Source organism: Lactuca virosa, chromosome 1, assembly GCF_052849685.1.
Source record: "Lactuca virosa cultivar CGN04683 chromosome 1, Lactuca_virosa_CGN04683_v6, whole genome shotgun sequence".
NCBI classification, from domain to species: Eukaryota; Viridiplantae; Streptophyta; class Magnoliopsida; order Asterales; family Asteraceae; genus Lactuca; species Lactuca virosa.
In genome coordinates this window covers 66,484,104-66,507,038 of record NC_136426.1, presented here as the reverse complement: position 1 = coordinate 66,507,038, position 22,935 = coordinate 66,484,104, and the positions used below count along the sequence as shown (strand labels likewise).

General features: G+C 42.9%; 1 protein-coding gene and 1 long non-coding RNA gene across 2 annotated transcripts; both read left to right on the top strand.

Annotated features, from left to right (window-relative positions):
* The first annotated feature begins 3,128 nt into the window (after nt 1-3,128).
* LOC145143629 (uncharacterized) lies at nt 3,129-22,667 on the top strand. Its single transcript, XR_013724665.1, has 2 exons — nt 3,129-3,406; nt 22,510-22,667. It is a non-coding gene; the product is annotated as an uncharacterized LOC145143629 (long non-coding RNA).
* On the top strand, nt 9,158-10,450 carry LOC145104971 (uncharacterized). Its single transcript, XM_079042125.1, has 2 exons — nt 9,158-10,187; nt 10,280-10,450. Exons 1-2 carry the CDS (start codon nt 9,281-9,283, stop codon nt 10,294-10,296), a joined length of 924 nt encoding a protein of 307 aa, XP_078898251.1. The 5' UTR covers nt 9,158-9,280; the 3' UTR covers nt 10,297-10,450.
* Nucleotides 22,668-22,935: the final 268 nt, after the last annotated feature.

The window sequence follows — 22,935 nt, the reverse complement described above, 5'->3', positions numbered from 1 at the left end:
CTCACACACTCAAGAGAGGGGTTAGGGTTTGGGGAAAACGGCTCAAAGCTATGAATGCTGAAATGATAGAGGGTTGTGAGCTCATAAGGACGCTTATATAGCACCCAAACCCTAAATATCAGGGTTTCCATCTGTCGTGAGTACGCCCAACGTACACAAGTGTACGCCCGATCTAATGTGGTAAGACATATTTTTGAAAAAGAGTGGAGTAAAAGCATCAAATAGGTGTTTGGAAGATTGGATCAAAGTGTAGCGTCCCATTTTCACAGCCAAAAAAGTTCATTTTTTATTAAGTTAAAACTCCATATAATAAGACCCATATTAGGAAAACATTTGATCCAGATTACATTGATAAAAAAAATCAGAGTAAATTTAAAGCGCAAAATCTTTATTGCGGCTGATGAATGTGTATAGTCACACCTTCACTTTCCTATGATAACCGATGATACCTGAAACAATAAACAACTAGGTAAGCACAAAGCTTAGTGAGTTTCCCCCAAAATACCCCATACGATAAACATACAAACATGCATAACGACCCACAATCATCGGATTGGAATGCCCATGCCCAATCAGTCCGCATATTGGAATACCAACATGCAATGGGCCCAATCAACCATCGGGTTGGAATACCCATGGTTTGTTGGCCTACCACCTCAACCCAGCTGCTCTTCCCGAGCCTTCGTGCCTATGGCTTACAGTCGACCCGCACCGGATATCTTGGCCTACAACACAAAGCAGGACCACCTCAACCCACTAACACCATATGGCGACATATAAACAATCAAGGATCGAGTAGGCACATAATACAGGCAAACAACAATCATACAACTCACTACCGCCTACTAGTCCTCACACCACACACTGTCCCGCTACTAGCTAACCTCCATGAACTGCGTAACAATAGGTAACATGCAAGAAAACCCAGATCATGACCAAACAAGGAACAAACAAGAAATCCTATATCAAGAGTTTTCAGTTATCCTACATGACTACATACAACCCCTAGGGCACTCCACCAGATGATGACCAACAAGTACAAGTAAACATACAGATCTAAAGATCACTACTGCATAACAACATCTTATATACCAGGATACAAATCTAACATATCACTGCAACATAACAACATCCTATATACTAGGATATAGATCTAACAGATCACTATAACACAACAACATCTTATATACCAAGATACAAATCTAACAGATCACTACAACACAATAACATACTAAATACCAACAATCCAAGGAATGCATAACCGTATATACTCAGAGGTGAGATAGATACCCGAACAGGTGATCATACTCTAGATCCACAACCAAACAAGGAACAAGCAAGAAAGCCTAAATCAAGAGTCCTCAGTCTATCCTACATGATTATATACAGTCCCTATGGTATCCCTCCCCCAAAAGATAACCAAAACTAGTGGGTCGACATTGGTGCCTTCGACCCACGGGTATAATGAGGCAAAACTCACCTGAATCGAAGAACCTTGAAATACTGCGATACGCTCCTTTCTGCACTGCTTGCTCCCGCGAATCCGGTAATCATCACAATCAGGTAAAACCTTAATCACCAGTTCAAAGCCCTCAATTTTGACCCAAATTCAAACTTGGTCAAAAAGTTAACGGTCAACGGAAGTCAACAAAACTCAAAAGTCCAAGCCTGGTTGAGTACCCCAACGTACTCCACGTACGCCCATCGTACGCGGCCTGATCCCACTCCTTTATTAAGCATTTTATCCCTTAAGGCTTTTTGCCCAGAGCTCAGATCTAGACTTAAAACATCGACTTAAGTCATAAAGTTTCCACCTTTATGACTTTCCATGGCTAGAAAAGGTCCAAAAGCTAAAACCCTAACTTATTGATCCATTAAGACATCATAACTCTTGCATGGAAGGGATAGAAGGACCAAGATCACATTTTTATGGTTCGTAATAGCTCCATAATGGATAAAGTTTCCAATATTATCCATTCGGATGGTAAAAAAAACCAAGATCTAGTCTTTAAGTCTCAAAGGGACCAAAAATGCATCTCTCTCAACTTAATCCATTAAGTCCAAATCTCTAACCTTCAGATCTGAATCAATATGATGTTTAGATGGATAACCCATCGTACCAGGTCAAACTTCCACGATCAGCCATGCCTAGTACACCCAACGTACTAGACTAAACCCAAAACCTTCCTAACTTCTAATGGTCATAAATTTTTCATTTCAACTCCATTTTCGACGATCTTTATATCCACTGAAAGGTATTGAAGAGCACCACAATATTATCTAAATATCTTGGACTAAAAACTTCTCAAACAAAAATCCATATTTAATGCAAGAACCCGACCTATGACTTTTCCCTTTCTACCATTCGGTCCAAAACACAATTCAAGGACTAAATTTTGCCTCCTTATGACCCAAAGCCTTTACACAATCGACTTCAGGCCCACGACCTGAAATAAGAAACAACAGGAAAAAGGATGTTACACAAAGAAAGAAGAAATATGTTACAGATCTAATAATAACTAATATGTGTTATTTTGTATTTAAATTTGTGTTTAATTTTATGTATGGTTTTCACTATGAGTGAAAGAAAACAATGTTTGATAAATGTTATTAAATGAGATCATATTGGTTTTGTTTTAGTTATACATGTACATTATTGTAATACAATTGTTAAACCTTATTATACTTCAACTTTGGTTATTTGATTATAACTATTGATACTTTGAAGGGCCTTGATACGAACATGTGTGGGTAATATGTTATTTAGTCTATGGGTAACATATTAATTATGTTATTTAGTCCATGTGCATGACTTAGTCAAGCAACATAATTTCAATTGTTATTTGCTTATTTTATTTAGAGTAAATTAATGAAATTGTCCATATGGTTTGGTTAAAATTGTATGTTCTAACATTTTGTTGCGATTTTTCATCCCCGATACACATAAAAAGACTATTCTAACCTTACCAATTTTTTTATATTTAAAGTTATAGATTATTTCATAAAGTTATTTTTTAAATATTATTAAAAAACTTTGGTCCCACACATCCCTATCACCCCCACCCCTTTCCTTCTATACTTGAAGCCTATGTTCAACGATGTCTCTCCCTTTAAACCCAACCCTTAACACTGATTTGCACCTAAAGTCCTCGTCGGAGCCGTTGCACCGGAAACCTGTAATTCTAAAGTCACCGTTGCCATCGGCCAACATGCTAACACTACCATCGGAATCCTGCAACCCTAAATCCGCCGGAAACCTGCAACTTTGTTGTTCTTCTCCTCATCCGCACGCCATTCCTCTCTAACCCCATTTTTTGGTTTCGCCAACATGATCGATTTCATCTGGAAAATCGTCTTTCGTCAATTTCATCATCTGGAAAATCGTATATGACTTATGGGATATCAGGTTTGATATTGCATTTTGGGTTTAATCCCATTGTGTTTATTCCAACCCGTTTAATCACATTTAATCTGGCAACATCATCAATTTCAAACTGAATTTAATCCCACTAATTTCTGGGATTTCATAAGGGTTTTTTTTTATTTATTTTAAATTTCATCATCGATTTGAGGTTAGGTTTTCAGCTTAGGTTCTAATTTCAGGATTTGGTTTTTATTTCAGCTTATATTATGAGTTCAGGATTTGACTTTAGTTAGGTTTTAATTCCAGAATTTGATCTTTGTCTGGTTTTGATTTCTGGGATTTGATTTTAGTTATTGTTTGGTCTAGGAGATGATTGATTGTGGTTTGTAGGAGATGAATGATGGTTGCAGTCGAGGTAAACGGTGATAGTTATTGGAGGTGAACATGGTGGTTCCTGGAGGTAAATGTGGTGTCGCCTGATGAAATGGATGATGTTGTCGACGGCTTGAATAGGCGGACGGTGACGTTGCCAGTGGTGGTGGTTGCAAATGACTGGTTGTAGTGCTGGGAGTGGGTCTATAAATCATTTTTTAATAATAATTAATAAACAAATAATAAAAATCTGGAAAAAAATATAATGGGTAATATAGTCTTTTATTGTCTTTGAGAGACGGAAAACGCAATGAAATCATACCACAAGGATGGTCCGAGTGAAAAAAAAAGTTAGGGACCAAACACATAATTTTAACCAAACCATGATTTCGGTAATTTACTATTTTATTTACTACTATGTTGTTTCCCACTAGGCGACGATTTCCCTTTGTTTTCTCCTACTTATTTGTTTAGTTATTGCATATAGGTTATTCACTATAATCGTTTTTTAGGTTATGAATGATATTAGAAAATTTCTCCAAGGTCTTTACGTCTTCTTCTTGTTCTGAGGAGATTAGCCATCTCAAACTGGCCTCTATCCGACCTCATATTTGTTTTTGCTCCGAACCTTCTTGTTCTTAGGAGATTAGCCATCTTGTAACATCCCAACCGTCAGGTATTATTAATTTTTCCATTTAGACTTCATGTCTAAGGTCTACTCGACGAGTTGGTGCTTGACTCGTCGAGTAGCAGCGGGCCTCTGCATCGGACCGAAGTCCGGAAACTGCATCGGACCGAAGTCCGTAACTAACCAGGGCCTTGCCCTCTGCATCGGACCGAAGTCCGGAAACTGACTGAACATGACATAGCATAATCATAACTACTAACATAGCACATATACTGCATACTGCATCGGACCGAAGTCCGGAACACATGACATAAATACATGCTTGAATCACAAAGACATCAAGCACATTGGACTACTGCATCGGACCGAAGTCCGGAACTACTGCTAACTAAACGGGTCGGCATTGTGGCCGTAGACCCGTTCCTACTGGAAGGAAACTCACCTCGTAAGCTGGATGCTGAAAAAGCTACTCGGGAACTGTCTGCTGCTGCTCCGGTATCTCCCCGGCTACAATTCCCATAAATATACTCAATCAAATACTGATAACTAAACTGAGGGTGAAATGACTATTTTACCCCCGGTCAAAGTCAACTTCCTGGTCAAAGTAAATCTCTAGTTGACCGGACTCGCCGAGTTGGGCCGCCAACTCGCCGAGTCCCTTTCATCCGTTCTAGTCCTCTACTCGCTTCTACTCGTCGAGTTTGGCGAAGACTCGACGAGTTCTTCTTCGATACATACATCGAGTCTAACTTCATCCGACTCGCCGAGTTGTATGAACAACTCGTCGAGTTCTCCTTCATCATATGAACATGTCCAGGCTGCGACTCGCCGAGTCGCAAGAACAACTCGTCGAGCTTGAAGAACAACTCGCCGAGTCCCAAGCATGCTATTACTATACAGTCGATTCTAATCGATTTCAGTGCTTCCAAATCATAGATCTAGGCTCTTAGGGTTGGTTTTACACGTAAAGTTTCCAACTTTACGTGCATGCATGAAGAAATGAGGCTAGAACATCAAAATAAGCTAACAATGGGGTCTTAGGGTTTGGAACTCGACCTTGGGTGCATAAAGGCAGCTACTTTGAGCTCCTACAGCTCAAATATACTCAGATCTAAGATCCATTTCCTTATAGGAGTCCCAATCTCGAGTTTGGATCCAAAAAGTCCCAAAAAGAAGCACATCTAAGCATACAAGACTATCAAATGGAAATAACAAGCAAGGTACAAGCTTTAGTACCAGAATGTGAGGCTGATGATCAAGAGACTCTGGATCTTCTTCTTCTCCTTTGGATCCTTCCTTCTTTCTTTCTCTTCCAAAACCTCCAAACTAGCACAAACACACTCAAGCTCAACAATGGGGGCTAGGGTTTACAGGGGAAATGCTCTAAAGGTGCTGGAGGCTGGGGTGGGAGGCTATAATGACGTTTATATAGGGTACAAACCCTTGAAATTAGGGCTTCATCCAGATATGCAGACTCGCCGAGTCCCTTCATATGGACTCGCCGAGTAGCCAACTTAAAATGCGTGATCATCCCGTCTCTACTCGACGAGTTGGGCTACAGACTCGTCGAGTATCCCTTAAGAAAATGAAAATTACTTTATTTAAATCACATACCAGAAATGGGGCGTTACAACTCTCCCCCACTTATCTTAGACTTCGTCCTCGAAGTCCGTTGCTGTTGAATCTATAAACAACTCTGGATAATGCTCCCTCATTTCCTCATCGGCCTCCCACGTCCATTCTGAACCCTTTCGGTGCTGCCACTGCACCTTCACTAGCTGGACTACCTTGTTCCTCAGAGTCTTCGTTTTCCGATCCAAGATCGCAACTGGTCTCTCGATATAATTCAGGCTGTTATCAACCTGAATATCCTCCAAGGGTACAACCGCTGACTCGTCCACCAAATACTTCCTCAACTGAGAAACATGGAAAGTGCTGTGGATCTGGCTAAGCTCTCCTGGAAGATCCAACCGATAGGCGACCCGACCTACTCGGGCCAAAACCCTAAAAGGACCAATGAACCTGGGGCCCAGCTTGCCCCTCTTTCGGAACCTGATAACACCCTTCCAGGGTGATACCTTCAGGAGGACCATATCGCCCACCTGAAACTCCAAATCCGAACGCCTCCTGTCGGCGTAACTCTTTTGCCGACTCTGCACAGTCTGCAGTCTGCTACGGACCTGCTGGATCAACTCTGTGGTCTTGAGTACCACATCTGTACTCCCCATGACTCGCTGACCGACCTCACCCCAACAGATTGGGGTCCTGCACTTCCTCCCGTAGAGCATCTCGAAGGGAGGTCGGTCTATACTGGAGTGGTAGCTGTTGTTATACGAAAACTCCGCTAACGGAAGATACGTATCCCAACTGCCACCGAAATCTAGTACACATGCCCGAAGCATGTCCTCGAGGGTCTGAATCGTCCTCTCACTTTGTCCATCCGTCTGAGGGTGGAAAGCGGTGCTGAAATGGAGACGAGTACCCATCTTGTCATGAAACCGCTTCCAAAATCTGGAAGTAAACCGGACATATCGGTCTGACACCACCGAGACAGGCACTCCATGCCGTGCCACTACCTCGCGCACATAAATATCAGCTAGCTTCTTGGCCGATATACTCTCCTGAATCGGTATGAAATGCGCGCTCTGTTGGATATAGTGTCTAAGTCCATAACTATATTTGATATGTACTTCACCCGACCCGGCATGGTCCATTTGGGTTGCACTTCACCCGAACAATTTATGGATAATCTTTTGAGAATAGTATAAGTTATGATTTATTAATATATTATAAGTTCTAATATATTAATATAAAATCATATTATTTAATTAGTATTGATTTATAATTAATCTAGGATTAATTTAGAGATCAAAAGTATGACTAATTAAATATGGACTCTTGTATTTATATAGTGTGGGCTAATGGCTTATTTGGAATGGGCTAGGCTTGCATGGAAAGTCCATGGATACTCCATGGACCTTTAACCCATGGATCTCATGGAAATGAAAAGACATGGGTATTAGGGTTTACATGGATGTAACCCTAATCCACTACACTATATAAAGGAGGTTTTGGTTCTTGAAATCACACTAGTTGTGGTGAGTAAAGTAAGAGGGCCGATTTCAAGAAAGGTGATTACTATTCTCTCAAAATTCCAAGTTTGTGGTGATTTGTGATTTCCATTTGAGGCATCCACACTATTGGTGCTAGGCTCTAAAACTCCAAGCAATCAACTACAACTACAAGGTAAGTAATTCTACTAGCTTTATTTGATTCAAGTTCCCCATGCCATGCTAGATAGGATAAGAACCTTGGAAAAATAATTATTTGCATGTATCTTAGTCAAACATAGATCCAAGGTTTCTAGGGTTGCATGTACACCATAGGAGTGTTAGAATGCTCAAAACCCATCAGTGGTATCAGAGCCTAGGCTTGTTTACTCGATACTTGATGCAAATAGTTTAAAAATCAAAATTTTTTTTGTTCACTGCCGTATGAACTCACCGAGTCCATGAAGAAATGCATGCTACTCGTCGAGTCTGTTCATGCACTCGACGAGTAGAGGCTGCAGTGTCCAATTTTTCGAGTTTTGCTGCTGGAAATGGACTAGAAACATTACCCTAAACTGTTTTGGTGTTATAAAACCTGTTTTAGATGGTGTAATGTTTATGCTAATCCATTTACAATGGCTATAATAAAAAATTACAAGTTTTATGAGTAATTTTATGATTCTTGAAATGTTCATATTCATGTTCTTGAACTTATGAAGATTAGATGATCATATGATTTGTTTGTAACCTACTTGTTAGTTTAATTCATGGTCATTATGTGTTTTAACGAAGTCCATAACTTGTCCTCAAGTTATGGAAAACCAAAGGTCACACTTTATTAAAAACCATTAAAAGAACACAAGAGTTAGAAAAATGAAAAATCTTCATTTTAATACTCAATTAAATTCATAAGTTATAAGAAATGAAAAGTTTTGAAAGTTTACAAAACTTGCCCTCAAGTTTTGGAACAAGTAAAGTCATGATTAAAACTTTAGTTCCAATCCTTAGAATTTTAAAAGTTAAAATTCAACCCTTATACTTTATAATATTATAAGTTAATAATATATATGTATAAGATCAAGTCGTCTTACCGCTAGTACGCCTCATTCACGAAGCCGGTCTAAAAGGGGGGGTATAAGGTTGTTGCCTATAAAATGGCAACTTAATGGGTGTCCACTCTCACCCACCGCTTCCTTGATCGGTGGAGGGTCGTTAGCCGAACGGGTAGGACAAGGACTTATAAATTCTCATTAAAAGTATAATGATAATACTAAAGTAACTAAACCTTACTAAATTCTCAATCGTAGTTATTTTAGGAAAATGTGAATAAGGTGCTAATCCATGAAATTACACTTTACACTTTGTTTAAGTCGTTAGTGAAGCGTGTGTGGTTAACCGGCACACTAACTTGAACTTAACAAGGTAGGTAAAGGGTGACTTAATGTTTATCATAGTATCGATGGAGCGTGTGTGGTTAACCGGCACATCGATTGAGGGGTAATACATTAAGGCTACCAAGTAATTTGCATGGTTACTTCACACCTTGTTTTGTGATCCTCGGCATCCCAGTCACAAAACTTGAAGGGCACACTCGAGATTGAAACATGCCATTGAAGAAAGTTCTATGAATCTCAAAGAATCTAGGAGTTTCTAAACCAATTAAAACCTAATTAAATATTTCGTTTTTCATGGTGGAAATTGGTGAATCGTCATTCACCTACCTTCAAATATCTTATAGCTTAGATTACGGCATCCCTCTTCTAAGTTATAAAATATTGTGTTGGGTCCTAGCCTTAATATTACATTTGGGTGTTTTATTAAGGACTATCTCAAAATCTAATCTAATCTATTCCCTCTTCTTTTCAGATGTCTTCCAATAACAATGCTTCTGGCTCAAACCCTACTAGCTCCTTCTCTCTCATGAATCTTTGTGGGAGAGTCATCTTTCATGGGTCCAACTTTACTGATTGGATCAGAAACATCAGGATGGTCACTCGGTATGAGAACAAAGAATATGTTCTCGACAAGGAGCTGAAGGTACCCGAGCCAACTGCTACTCCTGAAGAGCTTGCTGATTATGAGGTACATGAAAGAGATGCTACAAAAGTCGCATGCATCATGATGACCACCATGACAGCCGAGCTCCAAAAGTCCTATGAGGACTATTATCCTTTTGAGATGCACCAGGACTTGATGGACCGCTACCATCAAAGTGCTCGTCAAGAGCGATATGAAATAATCTCCTCCATGATAACAACCCGAATGAAGGATGGTGAACCCATCACGGGCCACATGCAGAAAATGCAAAGGTATGTGGACCGTTTACTGAAGCTGAATGTGAACTTTCCCGAGGAGTTAGCAATAGACATTATTTTGCACTCCTTACCATCGTGTTATGATCAATTCCGCATGACATATCACATGAACAAGGAAGAGGTCACCCTCAACAAACTTCAAGGACTCTTGAAGACCGCCGAAAGTGGTCTAAAGGGTAAGTCGGTTGTTATTACTCCTACTCCTACTCCAACTGCGGCCAATGTCTTGGCAATCGGGCATGGAAAAGAGAAGAAGAGAAAGAACCCTTCTAAGGGTACCAAGGGTAAGACCCTTGAAGGCTCCTCTTCAAGCAAAACCAAGAAAGGTTTTGTCACTCCTTCTGCTAACCCTAATGAGGCTGAATGCTTCTATTGTCATGAAAAGTCGCACTGGAAGCGAAACTGCCCAAAGTACCAACAAGATTTGAAGGATGGGAAAGTAAAACCCAACCATGCAGGTATATACACTATATTGTCTAATAACTCACCTCATTCTAAGTATTGGGTCCTTGATACAGGTTGTGGTATTCACATATGTTGTGATTTGCAGAGACTAAGAAGAAGTGAGAATGTGGAGCAAGGAAAGATAAACTTGATCATGGGAAACAGGAAAGCTTCACCTGTCACCAAGATAGGAGTTTATTCCTTAGTGCTAAATAGTGGGTTTACATTAGATTTGAATAAATGTTATTATTCGCCAGAAATGGCAAGAAATGTTATTTCCTTTCATGCATTGTATAAACAAGGTTTTACCTTTTATTTTGATAATAATAATGGTAGTATTGATGCTTTCTTTAATAATGTTCTTTATTTTAAAGCATTACCTTGTGATGGTGTGTATGAAACTGTATCTGTTGTAGATAATCTAGGAAATAATGTATTGTGTATTGACTCTTCCACTACCTTGATAAAGCATCTTTATGGCATTGTCGTCTTGGACATGTAAGCAAGAAACGCATAGGCCAACTACAAAAGGATGGAGTCTTGGAGTCATTTGACCTAAAGTCAGATGATAGTTGTGAATCTTGTTTGCTTGGTAAAATGACAAAGTCACCTTTTACTGGCACTTGTGCTAGGGGTGAAGGTTTGTTGGACCTCATACACACGGATGTGTGTGGACCCTTCAGAACTGCCATAAGAGATGCTAATCGTTTCTATGTGATTTTTACTGATGATTTTAGTAGATATGGATATGTCTACTTAATCAAGCATAAGTCAGAAACCTTTGAGAAATTCAAAGAGTTTAAGCAAGAAGTGGAGAATCAGTTGGGCAGGAACATTAAGATGCTTCGATCCGATCGTGGTGGTGAGTATCTTAGTATTGAGTTCCTTGACTATCTTAAGGAATGTGGGATTGTCTCACAATTGACACCTCCTAGGACACCACAGTTGAATGGTGTAGCTGAGAGGCGCAATCGGACCTTGTTGGACATGGTTCGTTCCATGATGAGTCGAGCTTCGCTACCAATCTCATTTTGGGGGTATGCCTTAGAGACTGCCACCCATATCCTTAATCTAGTCCCTACAAAGAAGGTTGCCAAAACACCTCACGATATGTGGACTGGAAAAGTTCCCAATCTAGACCACATCAAGATTTGGGGTTGCGAGGCTTTCGTGAGACGCGAGACTCACGATAAGCTCGAACCCCGAAGCGAAAGGTGTATTTTCATCGGCTATCCACATAAATCCTTTGGCTACATTTTCTACAGACCTAGTGATAATGTGGTCTTTGTAGCAAGAAGAGGATTCTTTCGAGAGAGAGAATTCATGAGCCAAGGAGACAGTGGGAGGCAAATTGACCTTGAGGAAATTCAAGAGTCAAGTGGTGAAGGAACTTCAAACCCTAGCACTCAACCTGAGGAGGAAACTCGTGTTGAGCAGACTGAAGAATCTATACCTCTGAGGCGTTCCACCGGAGTTAGGACTGCACCTGAGCATTATTATGGTTTCCATATTACTACAGAAGGTGAGACACTTATCTGTGATAACACACTGGCAAATCTGGATGAGCCTAACAGCTACACGGAAGCCATGGCAGGCCCTGAGGCTGCTAAATGGAAAGAGGCTATGGATAGCGAGATACAGTCCATGTATGACAATCAAGTTTGGAACTTGGTTGACATTGTACCTGATCGTAAGATAGTTGGGTGCAAATGGATCTTCAAGAAGAAGACCGAAATGGATGGTAATGTACACACTTATAAGGCACGACTGGTTGCAAAGGGTTATTCTCAAACTCCGGGAGTTGATTATGATGAGACCTTTTCACCAGTGGCCAAGATTAAGTCTATTAGGGTTCTGTTAGCCATTGCTGCATTTCATGACTATGAAATATGACAAATGGATGTCAAAACCGCTTTCCTTAATGGAAAGTTGACTGAAGATGTTTACATGGTTCAGCCAGAGGGTTTTGTCAGTACAGAGTACCCCAATAGAGTGTGTAAGCTCGAGAAATCCATTTATGGATTGAAACAGGCACCTCGCAGATGGAATCTTTGCTTTGATGAGAAAGTCAAAGAATTTGGCTTTTCAAGAAGTGAAGATGAATCTTGTGTCTATATCAAGGCTAGTGAGAGTATAGTAAGCTTCTTGGTACTGTATGTGGATGACATACTACTCATAGGAAATGACATCCCAACCCTGCAGGAAGTAAAGTCCTGGTTTGGGAAGTGTTTCGCTATGAAGGACCTTGAAGAAGCTGCCTATATCATAGGGATAAGGATTTTGAGAAACAGGAGTAAAAGACTAATTGGACTTAGTCAAAGCACCTATGTGGACAAAGTGTTGAAAAGGTTCAACATGCATAATTCCAAGAAAGGAAAGTTACCCATCCAGAGTAACGCCAGATTGAGTAAGACACAAAGCCCTAGTACTGAGGCTGAGATAGCAGAAATGAGTCGAATACCTTATGCTTCAGCTGTAGGATCGATCATGTATGCTATGACGTGTACTCGACCTGATGTAGCCTTTGCTTTGAGCATGGTTAGCAGGTATCAGGGGAACCCTGGCAAGGCACACTGGACTGCGGTAAAGAATATCCTCAAGTACCTGCGAAGGACTAAGGACTGGGTCCTTACCCTCGGTGGGAGTGATGACTTGAGAGTTGTAGGGTACAGTGATGCTAGCTTTCAGACTGACATGGATAATTTCCGCTCTCAGTCGGGCTGGGTCTTTACCCTAAACGGAGGGGCAATTACTTGGAAAAGTTCCAAGCAGGAGACAGTGGCTGATTCCACTTGTGAATCAGAGTATATAGTAGCAAGCGAGGCAGCAAAGGAGGCTATATGGCTAAAGAACTTCATCGGAGACCTTGGAGTTGTACCAGCTATAAAGGAGCCAATAGAGATTTTCTGTGACAGCAATAGTGCGGTTGCCTTAGCCAAGGAACCAAGAGATCATGGGAGATCCAGACACATTGACAGAAAATATCACTTCATCAGACATCGAATAGAAGAAGGAATCCTCGTGGCAAAGAGGGTATCATCGGATGAGAATCCAGCAGATCCCCTCACGAAGGGACTGACTCGGGTTAAGCATCTCCAGCATGCTCGGAGCATAGGGCTGAAGGATGATATTAGTTTTAGTAGTTAGATAGTCTTGAAATTTGTAAAATGTAATTGAGATTTGATGATAAATAAAAGCTGTTATTTATGAGTAAAGTGTTGCTATCTCTTGTCAATCGTTTACTATTATTTCTTTTTGCATGTTTTGACTTCCAGAATAATTATGTTATGGTTTATATCATATTATTCAAACTCTCCACAGTCGGTCATATGTTGGAAGTAGATATGAATCAAGACTGTCATGGGTTGGCTTGTAGAGGTCTAAGATGTTAGACAAAGTGGGGCTACAACACTCATGAGTGCTCATAAGTTCTGAGTATTGGATTCAACCCACGCTCACTGGCATCACTTCATGGAATTTATCTCGAGTGATCGTGAGACGGTAATATCATATAAGTCTTCAAACCTAGACATATGATTTGTTACCTATGAGTTGGTTATGCATTGATTGTACGAAAACGCATTGGTAACTCGATGTTATAAAACGTACCTTTGTGTGTAATTCAACAAGTAGTAGAGCAAACGTATGAGTCGAAGTTTATCTGTTCCTTCTTGGATTAGAAGCGATATCTGGGCCCCTTGATGATTTTGTTTTGACCTATGTACCGGGCCCGGTCAGAACTAAATTGATGTGTTCAGTTAAGTTATATGTCAAACAAATCGGAAATCGGGAAACAAATGCTGGACAATAAGCAAGACCTTGTTCCATGTATTTGTCCGGGTGATATCTAGAACAGAGGATTGTATGATCTCTTATCTAAAATGGCGCTTCATAGTTCAACAGAGTTTAAAGAGCTACAATTGCTGATCGGTTCCTGAAGTCATACTTGCAACTATAGTTATTAGACTTATCCAAGTGGGAGACTGTTGGATATAGTGTCTAAGTCCATAACTATATTTGGTATGTACTTGACCCGACCCGGCATGATCCATTTGGGTTGCACTTCACCCGAACAATTTATGGATAATCTTTTGAGAATAGTATAAGTTATGATTTATTAATATATTATAAGTTCTAATATATTAATATAAAATCATATTATTTAATTAGTATTGATCTATAATTAATCTAGGATTAATTTAGAGATCAAAAGTATGACTAATTAAATATGGGCTCTTGTATTTATATAGTGTGGGCTAATGGCTTATTTGGAATGGGCTAGGCTTGCATGGAAAGTCCATGGATACTCCATGAAGCTTTAACCCATGGATCTCATGGAAATGAAAAGACATGGGTATTAGGGTTTACATGGATGTAACCCTAATCCACTACACTATATAAAGGAGGCTTTGGTTCTTGAAATCACACTAGTTGTGGTGAGTAAAGTAAGAGGGCCGATTTCAAGAAAGGTGATTACTATTCTCTCAAAATTCCAAGTTTGTGGTGATTTGTGATTTCCATTTGAGGCATCCACACTATTGGTGCTAGGCTCTAAAACTCCAAGCAATCAACTACAACTACAAGGTAAGTAATTCTACTAGCTTTATTTGATTCAAGTTCCCCATGCCATGCTAGATAGGATAAGAACCTTGGAAAAATAATTATTTGCATGTATCTTAGTCAAACATAGATCCAAGGTTTCTAGGGTTGCATGTACACCATAGGAGCGTTAGAATGCTCAAAACCCATCACGCTCTTGGTCAGCCGATCCACTATGACCCAAATCGAATCAACTCCACGTGCGGTCCTGGGAAGCTTAGTGATGAAATCCATGGTGATATCCTCCCATTTCCACACGGGAATGTCTAACGGCTGCATCTTGCCGTGGGGTCTCTGATGCTCCGCCTTGACCTTCCTGCAGGTTAGGCATCTCTCCACGTACCAAGCTACGTCCCGCTTCATGCAGGGCCACCAATAGTCGGGTCGAAGATCTCTGTACATCTTCGTCGCCCCTGGATGGATGGAAAACCGAGACTTGTGGGCCTCATCCATCAGTACCTGCCGTACTCCTCCCCAGTACGGTACCCAAACTCTCCCATGAAGGGTCAACAATCCTCGACTGTCATAGTCAAAGGAAGCTACTCGGCCCACAATCCTCTCACACTTCTGTCTCTCCTCCTTCAGGCCCTCAACCTATGCCTCTCTGATCTGGTCCAACAATGGAGTAATCACCGTCATCCTCAGACAAATATCCCTGATCGGGGCGGCTACCGCCTTGCGGCTCAGGGCGTCGGCCACTACGTTGGCCTTGCCCGGATGATAAAGGATCTCACAATCATAGTCCTTTACCACATCTAACCATCAGCGCTGCCTCATGTTCAGATTCGGCTGATCCATGAGGTACCTCAAACTCTTGTGATCCGGGTAAATGATACAACGGACCCCATAGAGGTAATGTCTCCAAATCTTGAGGGCAAACACTACTGCCCCCAACTCTAAGTCATGCGTCGGATAGTTAGCCTCGTGAGGCTTCAACTGTCTAGAGGCGTAAAGTATCACATGCCCTCGCTGCATCAACACTGCTCCCATACCTGTGATCGAAGCATCACAGTAGACTACAAAATCCTCTACTCCTTCTGGCAGGGTGAGAATCGGCGCCTCGCATAATCTCTGCCTGAGGGTCTCAAATGTTGCCTGCTGCTCAGGCCCCCAGCGAAACACCACCGACTTCTTGGTCAGTCGGGTGAGCGGAACTGCTATCTTGGAGAAATCCTGAATGAATCTCCTGTAGTACCCTGCTAATCCTAGGAAACTCCGAATATCAGTTGGAGATCTCGGGACCTCCCACTGCATCACGGCCTCTATCTTGGCCGGATCCACTAGTATACCCTTCTGGTTGACAAGGTGTCCAAGGAACTGCACCTCGCGCAACCAGAACTCGCACTTGTAGAACTTCGCGAAAAGTCTCTCCCTCCTCAGTGTCTCTAGCACCTCTCTCAGGTGCTCCTCATGCTGCTCCTGAGTCTTGGAATAAACCAAGATGTCATCAATGAACACTATCACAGACCGATCCAGCATCGGTCTGCATACGCGGTTCATGAGATCCATGAACGCGGCTAGAGCATTGGTGAGCCCGAACGACATCACCACAAACTCATAATGACCATAGCGGGTCCTAAAAGCGGTCTTCTGCACATCCTCATCCCTGACCCGCATCTGGTGATATCCTGACCGTAGATCAATCTTGGAGAACCAAGATGCTCCCTGAAGCTGGTCAAACAAGTCGTCTATCCTCGGAAGTGGGTAACGGTTCTTCACCGTTACCTTGTTCAACTCCCGGTAATCTATGCACGTACGGTGCGACCCATCCTTCTTCCTCACGAAAAGGATCGGGGCTCCCCATGGTGAACTACTCGACCTGATGAAACCCTTGTCTAGCAGCTCCTGCAGCTGCGTAGACAACTCCTGCATCTCAGGAGGAGCCAACCGATACGGTGCTTTGGCTATCGGAACCGCACCCGGAACCAGGTCAATCCGAAACTCGACCTGTCTCTCCGGAGGCATTCCAGGCAAATCCTCTGGGAATACGTCCGGGTACTCTCGTACTACTGGCACATCGTCAACTATCTCCTTACCCTTCTCCCGGGCATCTATGACATAGGCGACGTACCCTGCGCAACCCTGCTGAACGTAGCGCCTCGCTCTCGCTGCTGAACACAGTATCGGTCCGTGCTGTGGCCTCTCGCCCTGAATCACAAACTCTCCCCCACTGGGAGTGCGAACCCTCACTAACTGCAGCTCACAATCAATCACCGCCCCATTGGGGCTCAGCCAATCCATACCCACTATAACCTTATTCCCTCGCAGGGGAATGGGAACCAAGTCCACTGAAAACTGCTCATCGAATAACTGCATCGAACACGCCCTATGAACTCTCGCGACCCTGACGGTCCTGTCATCAGCTATCTCAACCTCTAGTGGGCAATCCAGCTCCCCCGGAGCTCTGGTAAACCTCTTGCTAAGCGCAAGAGACACAAATGATCGGGTAGCCCCCGAGTCAAACAATACTGTAGCTGAAATGCCGTTCACTAAGAACGACCCTATATGTAAACATATAACCATGAGAAACGATCAATATTTATAAGGAGATAAAAGGAAAATATATACCTGTCACCACATCAGGAGTCGCTCGCGCCTCCTCTGCTGTCATCTGGAAAGCTCTACTCTTCGCCACTAGCGTCTTATCCCGGCCCAGACGGCCGTCTATAATCCTCAAGGTAGCAGGGGCAGGTGCTGCCACCTTCCCTGCTGCTGCTAAACTCGGGCACTGGGACTTTTTATGTCCCCTCTGATTGCAATGGAAGCAAATCAGATCAGCTGCTGCGGTGGCGGTAGTAGTAGCTATACAATCTCTACTCATATGCCCGGTCCGGCCGCACTTATAGCAACCGGCACTACCTGCCTTGCACGCCCCATCGTGTAATCTCCCACACTTGCCACACCGAATGTGGCTCTGCTGTCCCCTGGGTCTGTGATCTGACACCTTGGGCTTTTTGCCCGAACTCCCTGTACCAGAAGCCACCTCTGGCTTCCTCTTCCTTTCTATCTCCAGATCTATCTCCCTCTCCCGAGCCCTCGCAATCATATCATCCAGCGTTTTACAGCTGGACCGGCTCACAAACTGGCGGATATCACTCCGCAACATCTCATGATAATGGGCCTTCTTCATTTCCTCATCAGCTGCGTACTGAGGAACAAGAAGAACCCTCTCCCTGAACTTGGCGGTAATCTCCGCCACTGTCTCTGTAGCCTGGGTGAGATCCTGCAACTCCCTGGCTAACTGCTGCACCTCAATAACCGGTGCAAACTCGGCTCTGAACCTGGTAGTGAAATCAGCCCAAGTCATGGCATCAAGCGCTGCGTCATCCCCGATGACATGCCCGACCTCCTCCCACCAATCTCGTGCCCTGTCCTTCAGAAGACAAGATGCTAGTCTGACCTTGTCCCCCTCGGGACATCTGCTGGTGCGGAACGCATTAGCGACATCCGCCAACCACCTGGTACTCGCAATGGGATCCCGTGCCCCATGGTAGTCTGGAGCTCCACAAGCCCGGAACTCCCTGAAGGTGAGTGTGCGCGACCCCATCATAGTCGCCACCTCAGCACGGAAGGTGCTCAACCTCTCGTCCATCAGCTCTAAAATACCCTCCTTGATCGAACCGAAGATCACATGAGTCTGCTCAAGTATAGTGCGAGTAATCTCTGAAGAGAGGAACTCCCTAGTCTGCTCGTCCAACTGCCCAGCCTCCGGGTCTGATCCTGATCCCTCTCCGGCACCTGAACTGCCGACTGCTGGTCTAGGGCGTAAAACCACCATTCTGAAAACACATCATGACAAACGTCAGAAACACTGATATATCTCGAGGGATCGCTACTACTACCAGTTTCCTGGTCTCATCTCAGCTTTCCTTGGTTCAAGTACGGATCCTCTGCTTTCGGTAGTACGGGCCCATACTACCTTCCACATCTATCCGTACTTTCCTCAAGTACTCCCTCGACTCCACCAAGTCACTTCTACTGCTACTGATCTCTGCTACTCTCATCCTAGGCTTGCCCTAGGGAAATCTCTGACTCCACCCAATCCAGTCCTCAGCTGCTGAAGGCCTCCTTGTAATGCCAATTAGCCATTACCTGAATACCATCACATGTGGCGAGGCTCAGATAATCCTTCGAGTAAAAGACTCGTTCCTACAACGGTTAGACTCAAACAAGAGCTGCGCAATAGGTCCAAATCTAGCACTCTGAGATTATTCAACCCTGTTCACATGTGACGTGACGTATTCACCTAATGGCTAATTCCCATCACTCCGAGTCCCACAAAGCACGAAGCAAGCAACATTCAGACACAGGAGACTACTCAAGCAATTCTATCCTCATAACAAGAAACTGTACTAGCATACAATGCTAAGCTCATACTATCAGGCATAACCTAAACAGACTATCCTACTGCTGTCTACTCAATACTAGCATGCAATTCTCATATAGCTGAAACACATATAACAGGCACATAAGGCATCCTCCTAGATCCTTAGTCCTATTCTAGCATGCTGTTCTACTGAAACTGAAACTGATGATCATAACATAAACTTGTATGGGTAATTTGGGAGTACTTACTTGAGCTCGGCCGATCGCATGCACCACACCCTTTTCCTTTTCTCAAAACTCTTTTCTTTTTAAGTTTCTTTTTCGAAAACATTTTTCTTTTGAAAAATCTTTTACCGTTTCCTTAGTTTGAGTCCAGTCATACCCGAAAGTGTGCCTGAATCCCTCAAACCAAGGCTCTGATACCAACTTGAAACATCCCAAAATACGACCCAAAATTTTTTGTTTTAATATTACTAAAATCACATCATCGAATGTCATACATACTAAGAACCATAGAGTGAGTAACTCAAAAGTCAAGTAACTGTGTCAAAACAAATACTGTATCAATCATATCGAAATATCTGAATAAAACTCCCAGGATAAAACTGAAACTGTAGTGTGTGCCATGCCATCATCCCGAGCTCTTCCCTTTACTTGCGGAAGTACCTGAAACCAAAAACTGAAACTGTAAGCACAAAGCTTAGTGAGTTCCCCCAATCTACCACATACCATACAATAACATATAAAACAACTAATGGGCCTTGCCCACTACATCGGACCGAAGTCCGGAAACTGCATCGGACCGAAGTCCGGAACTAACCAGGGCCTTGCCCTCTGCATCAGACCGAAGTCCGGAAATTGCATCGGACCGAAGTCCGGAACTAACCAGGGCCTTGCCCTCTGCATCGGACCGAAGTCCGGAAACTGCATCGGACCGAAGTCCGTAACTAACCAGGGCCTTGCCCTCTGCATCGGACCGAAGTCCGGAAACTGACTGAACATGGCATAGCATAATCATAACTACTAACATAGCACATATACTGCATACTGCATCGGACCGAAGTCCGGAACACATAACATAAAGACATGCTTGAATCACAAAGACATCAAGGACACTGGACTACTGCATCGGACCGAAGTCCGGAACTACTGCTAACTAAACGGGCCGGCATTGTGGCCGTAGACCCGTTCCTACTGGAAGGAAACTCACCTCGTAAGCTGGATGCTGAAAAAGCTACTCGGGAACTGTCTGCTGCTGCTCCGGTATCTCCCCGACTACAATTCCCATAAATATACTCAATCAAATACTGATAACTAAACTGGGGGTGAAATGACTATTTTACCCCCGGTCAAAGTCAACTTCCTGGTCAAAGTAAATCTCTAGTTGACCGGACTCGCCGAGTTGGGCCGCCAACTCGCCGAGTCCCTTTCATCCGTTCTAGTCCTCTACTCGCTTCTACTCGTCGAGTTTGGCGAAGACTCGACGAGTTCTTCTTCGATACATACATCGAGTCTAACTTCATCCGACTCGCCGAGTTGTATGAACAACTCGTCGAGTTCTCCTTCATCATATGAACATGTCCAGGCTGCGACTCGCCGAGTCGCAAGAACAACTCGTCGAGCCTGAAGAACAACTCGCCGAGTCCCAAGCATGCTATTACTATACAGTCGATTCTAATCGATTTCAGTGCTTCCAAATCATAGATCTAAGCTCTTAAGGTTGGTTTTACACGTAAAGTTTCCAACTTTATGTGCATGCATGAAGAAATGAGGCTAGAACATCAAAATAAGCTAACAATGGGGTCTTAGGGTTTGGAACTCGACCTTGGGTGCATACCAGAAATGGGGCGTTACACGACGAGTAGGAGCTGGCAGTGGAAACCCTAATTTTCAGGGTTTTGCACCCTATATATTGGACCATTAGCGCCTCCCACTGTCCTCTATCACCCTCTTGAGACCCAGAAACCCTAATTTCCGTGAGTGAGAGCTTGGAGAGTGTTTTGAAGCTTTGGGAAGTGACTTTTGTGATGAAAATTTGTAGATCAAGAGGCTAGCATCAAGATTTCTGTGTGGATCCAGAGTCTACTTCAGTTTGGGCACGTTTTGGAGGTAACCAGCTGTTACCTTAACCTCTTTTCTTCTAGAATCATTCATATGTGGAAACTAGGGCTTTCTCTAGTTATTCATGAAGGGATTTTGGTATGGGAGCTAGATCTGAAGTTGAAACTTCAGATCTGAACCTCTTTTGAGTCCTAAGTCCATAAATTTTCCAGCTCTTGCAAGGATGAGACTCTCCTATGGTGTAAAGCTCCATTAGAAGCTTAGATTGGCCATTTAGAGCCTTTAGGGCCTTGCATGCGTGTAAAGTTTGCAACTTTACGTGATAAACATGCCTTAGAAGCTTGGATCTGTAATCTGGAACCTTGGCATGGCTTGAAAAGTGTCTGCATGGACGAAGGTCTGCAAGGACTCGGCGAGTTGCATAGTCAACTCGACGAGTCATATGAAGATGGTCTTGAACTCGTCGAGTTGATGAACAAACTCGGCGAGTCCGTTGAAGATTACCTTGAACTCGGCGAGTCGTTCGAAGACTCGGCGAGTCTGCTAGGGTTTCTCCCAATTCTTGGACACGTATGAACTCGGCGAGTTAAAGGGGAACTCGACGAGCCAATCAAGGATTTCATGACTTCTCGAGTTCAGGAAGGACTCGATGAGTCGGTGAACTGCACTCGACGAGTCGAGTCAGCATGGACTGTTGACTTTGACTGTGGACTTTGACTTTGACCAAGAGTTGACCAGTTGACTTCTGAGGGTATTATGGTAATTTGGAGATTTATGAAAAAGGGTTTTATGGTAACTATAGGTGGTGGAGTTCGTGTTGGTGATCCGGGAGTTGAGCTTTCTAGTTTCAGACGACAGTTGCAAGGTGAGTTATCCTCACTATACTAAGGGGTCTAAGGCACCAAGGCCGGCCCATTGGATATGTTATCCTAGCAGTGTTAGATGTTGAGTATAAGTTAGTGTTGCATGCTAGTAGTTATGCCAGTTAGGTAGACCTGTAGGACTACCTGTGATGTTATATGATTATTGCATGCTCAGTGGTTATGTGGTATGTTATATGTTATATGGGATGGGTTAAGGTTGTACTGCTCCGTGCGGTAGCCAACAGACCTTAGGAGCATTCCAGTTACGGGCTAAAGGGAGACTCGTACTGTGGGCTCGGGAGCATTCCAGTTACGGGCTAAAGGGAGGCTCGTACTGTGGGCTCAGGGGTAATCCAGTCTGTAAAGCTGGGGACCCATTACATGTTTTTCAGTTTGTTATGATATGTTTATATGGACTGTATGTGTATCAGTATTTTGGGGGAACTCACTAAGCTCTCGAGCTTACAGTTTCAGTTTATTATTTCAGGTACATCAGGGGATCGCGGCAAGGCGAAGGCGTGATCGTACAGCTCCTCATGTTTTGTCTATGTTTCTGGGAAAACTCTGATATTATACATTTTGAAAACAAAGTTGTAATGATTTTAATGGTTTGAAATGTTTTTAAAAAGTTTAAATTGGTTTGAATTTTTGGGTGTTTCACATCTCAAACTGGCCTCTATCAGACCTCATATTTGTTTTTGTTCCGAACAAACTGGATGAGGTTTGTCGGGAAGAAGATATGTCTAACATCTTGCGAGTATCAAATGAAGACCGCAAGTGAGTGCTTACATCGCTGTAATAACTGCATGAAAATGTGGAAATAATAAAAGCTCGCAAGATTGGATTGTCACGTATGCCTATTGGTTTCATTTTGTCAGAAAAAAAAAACAAATTCGCGACCAGAATTTGTTGT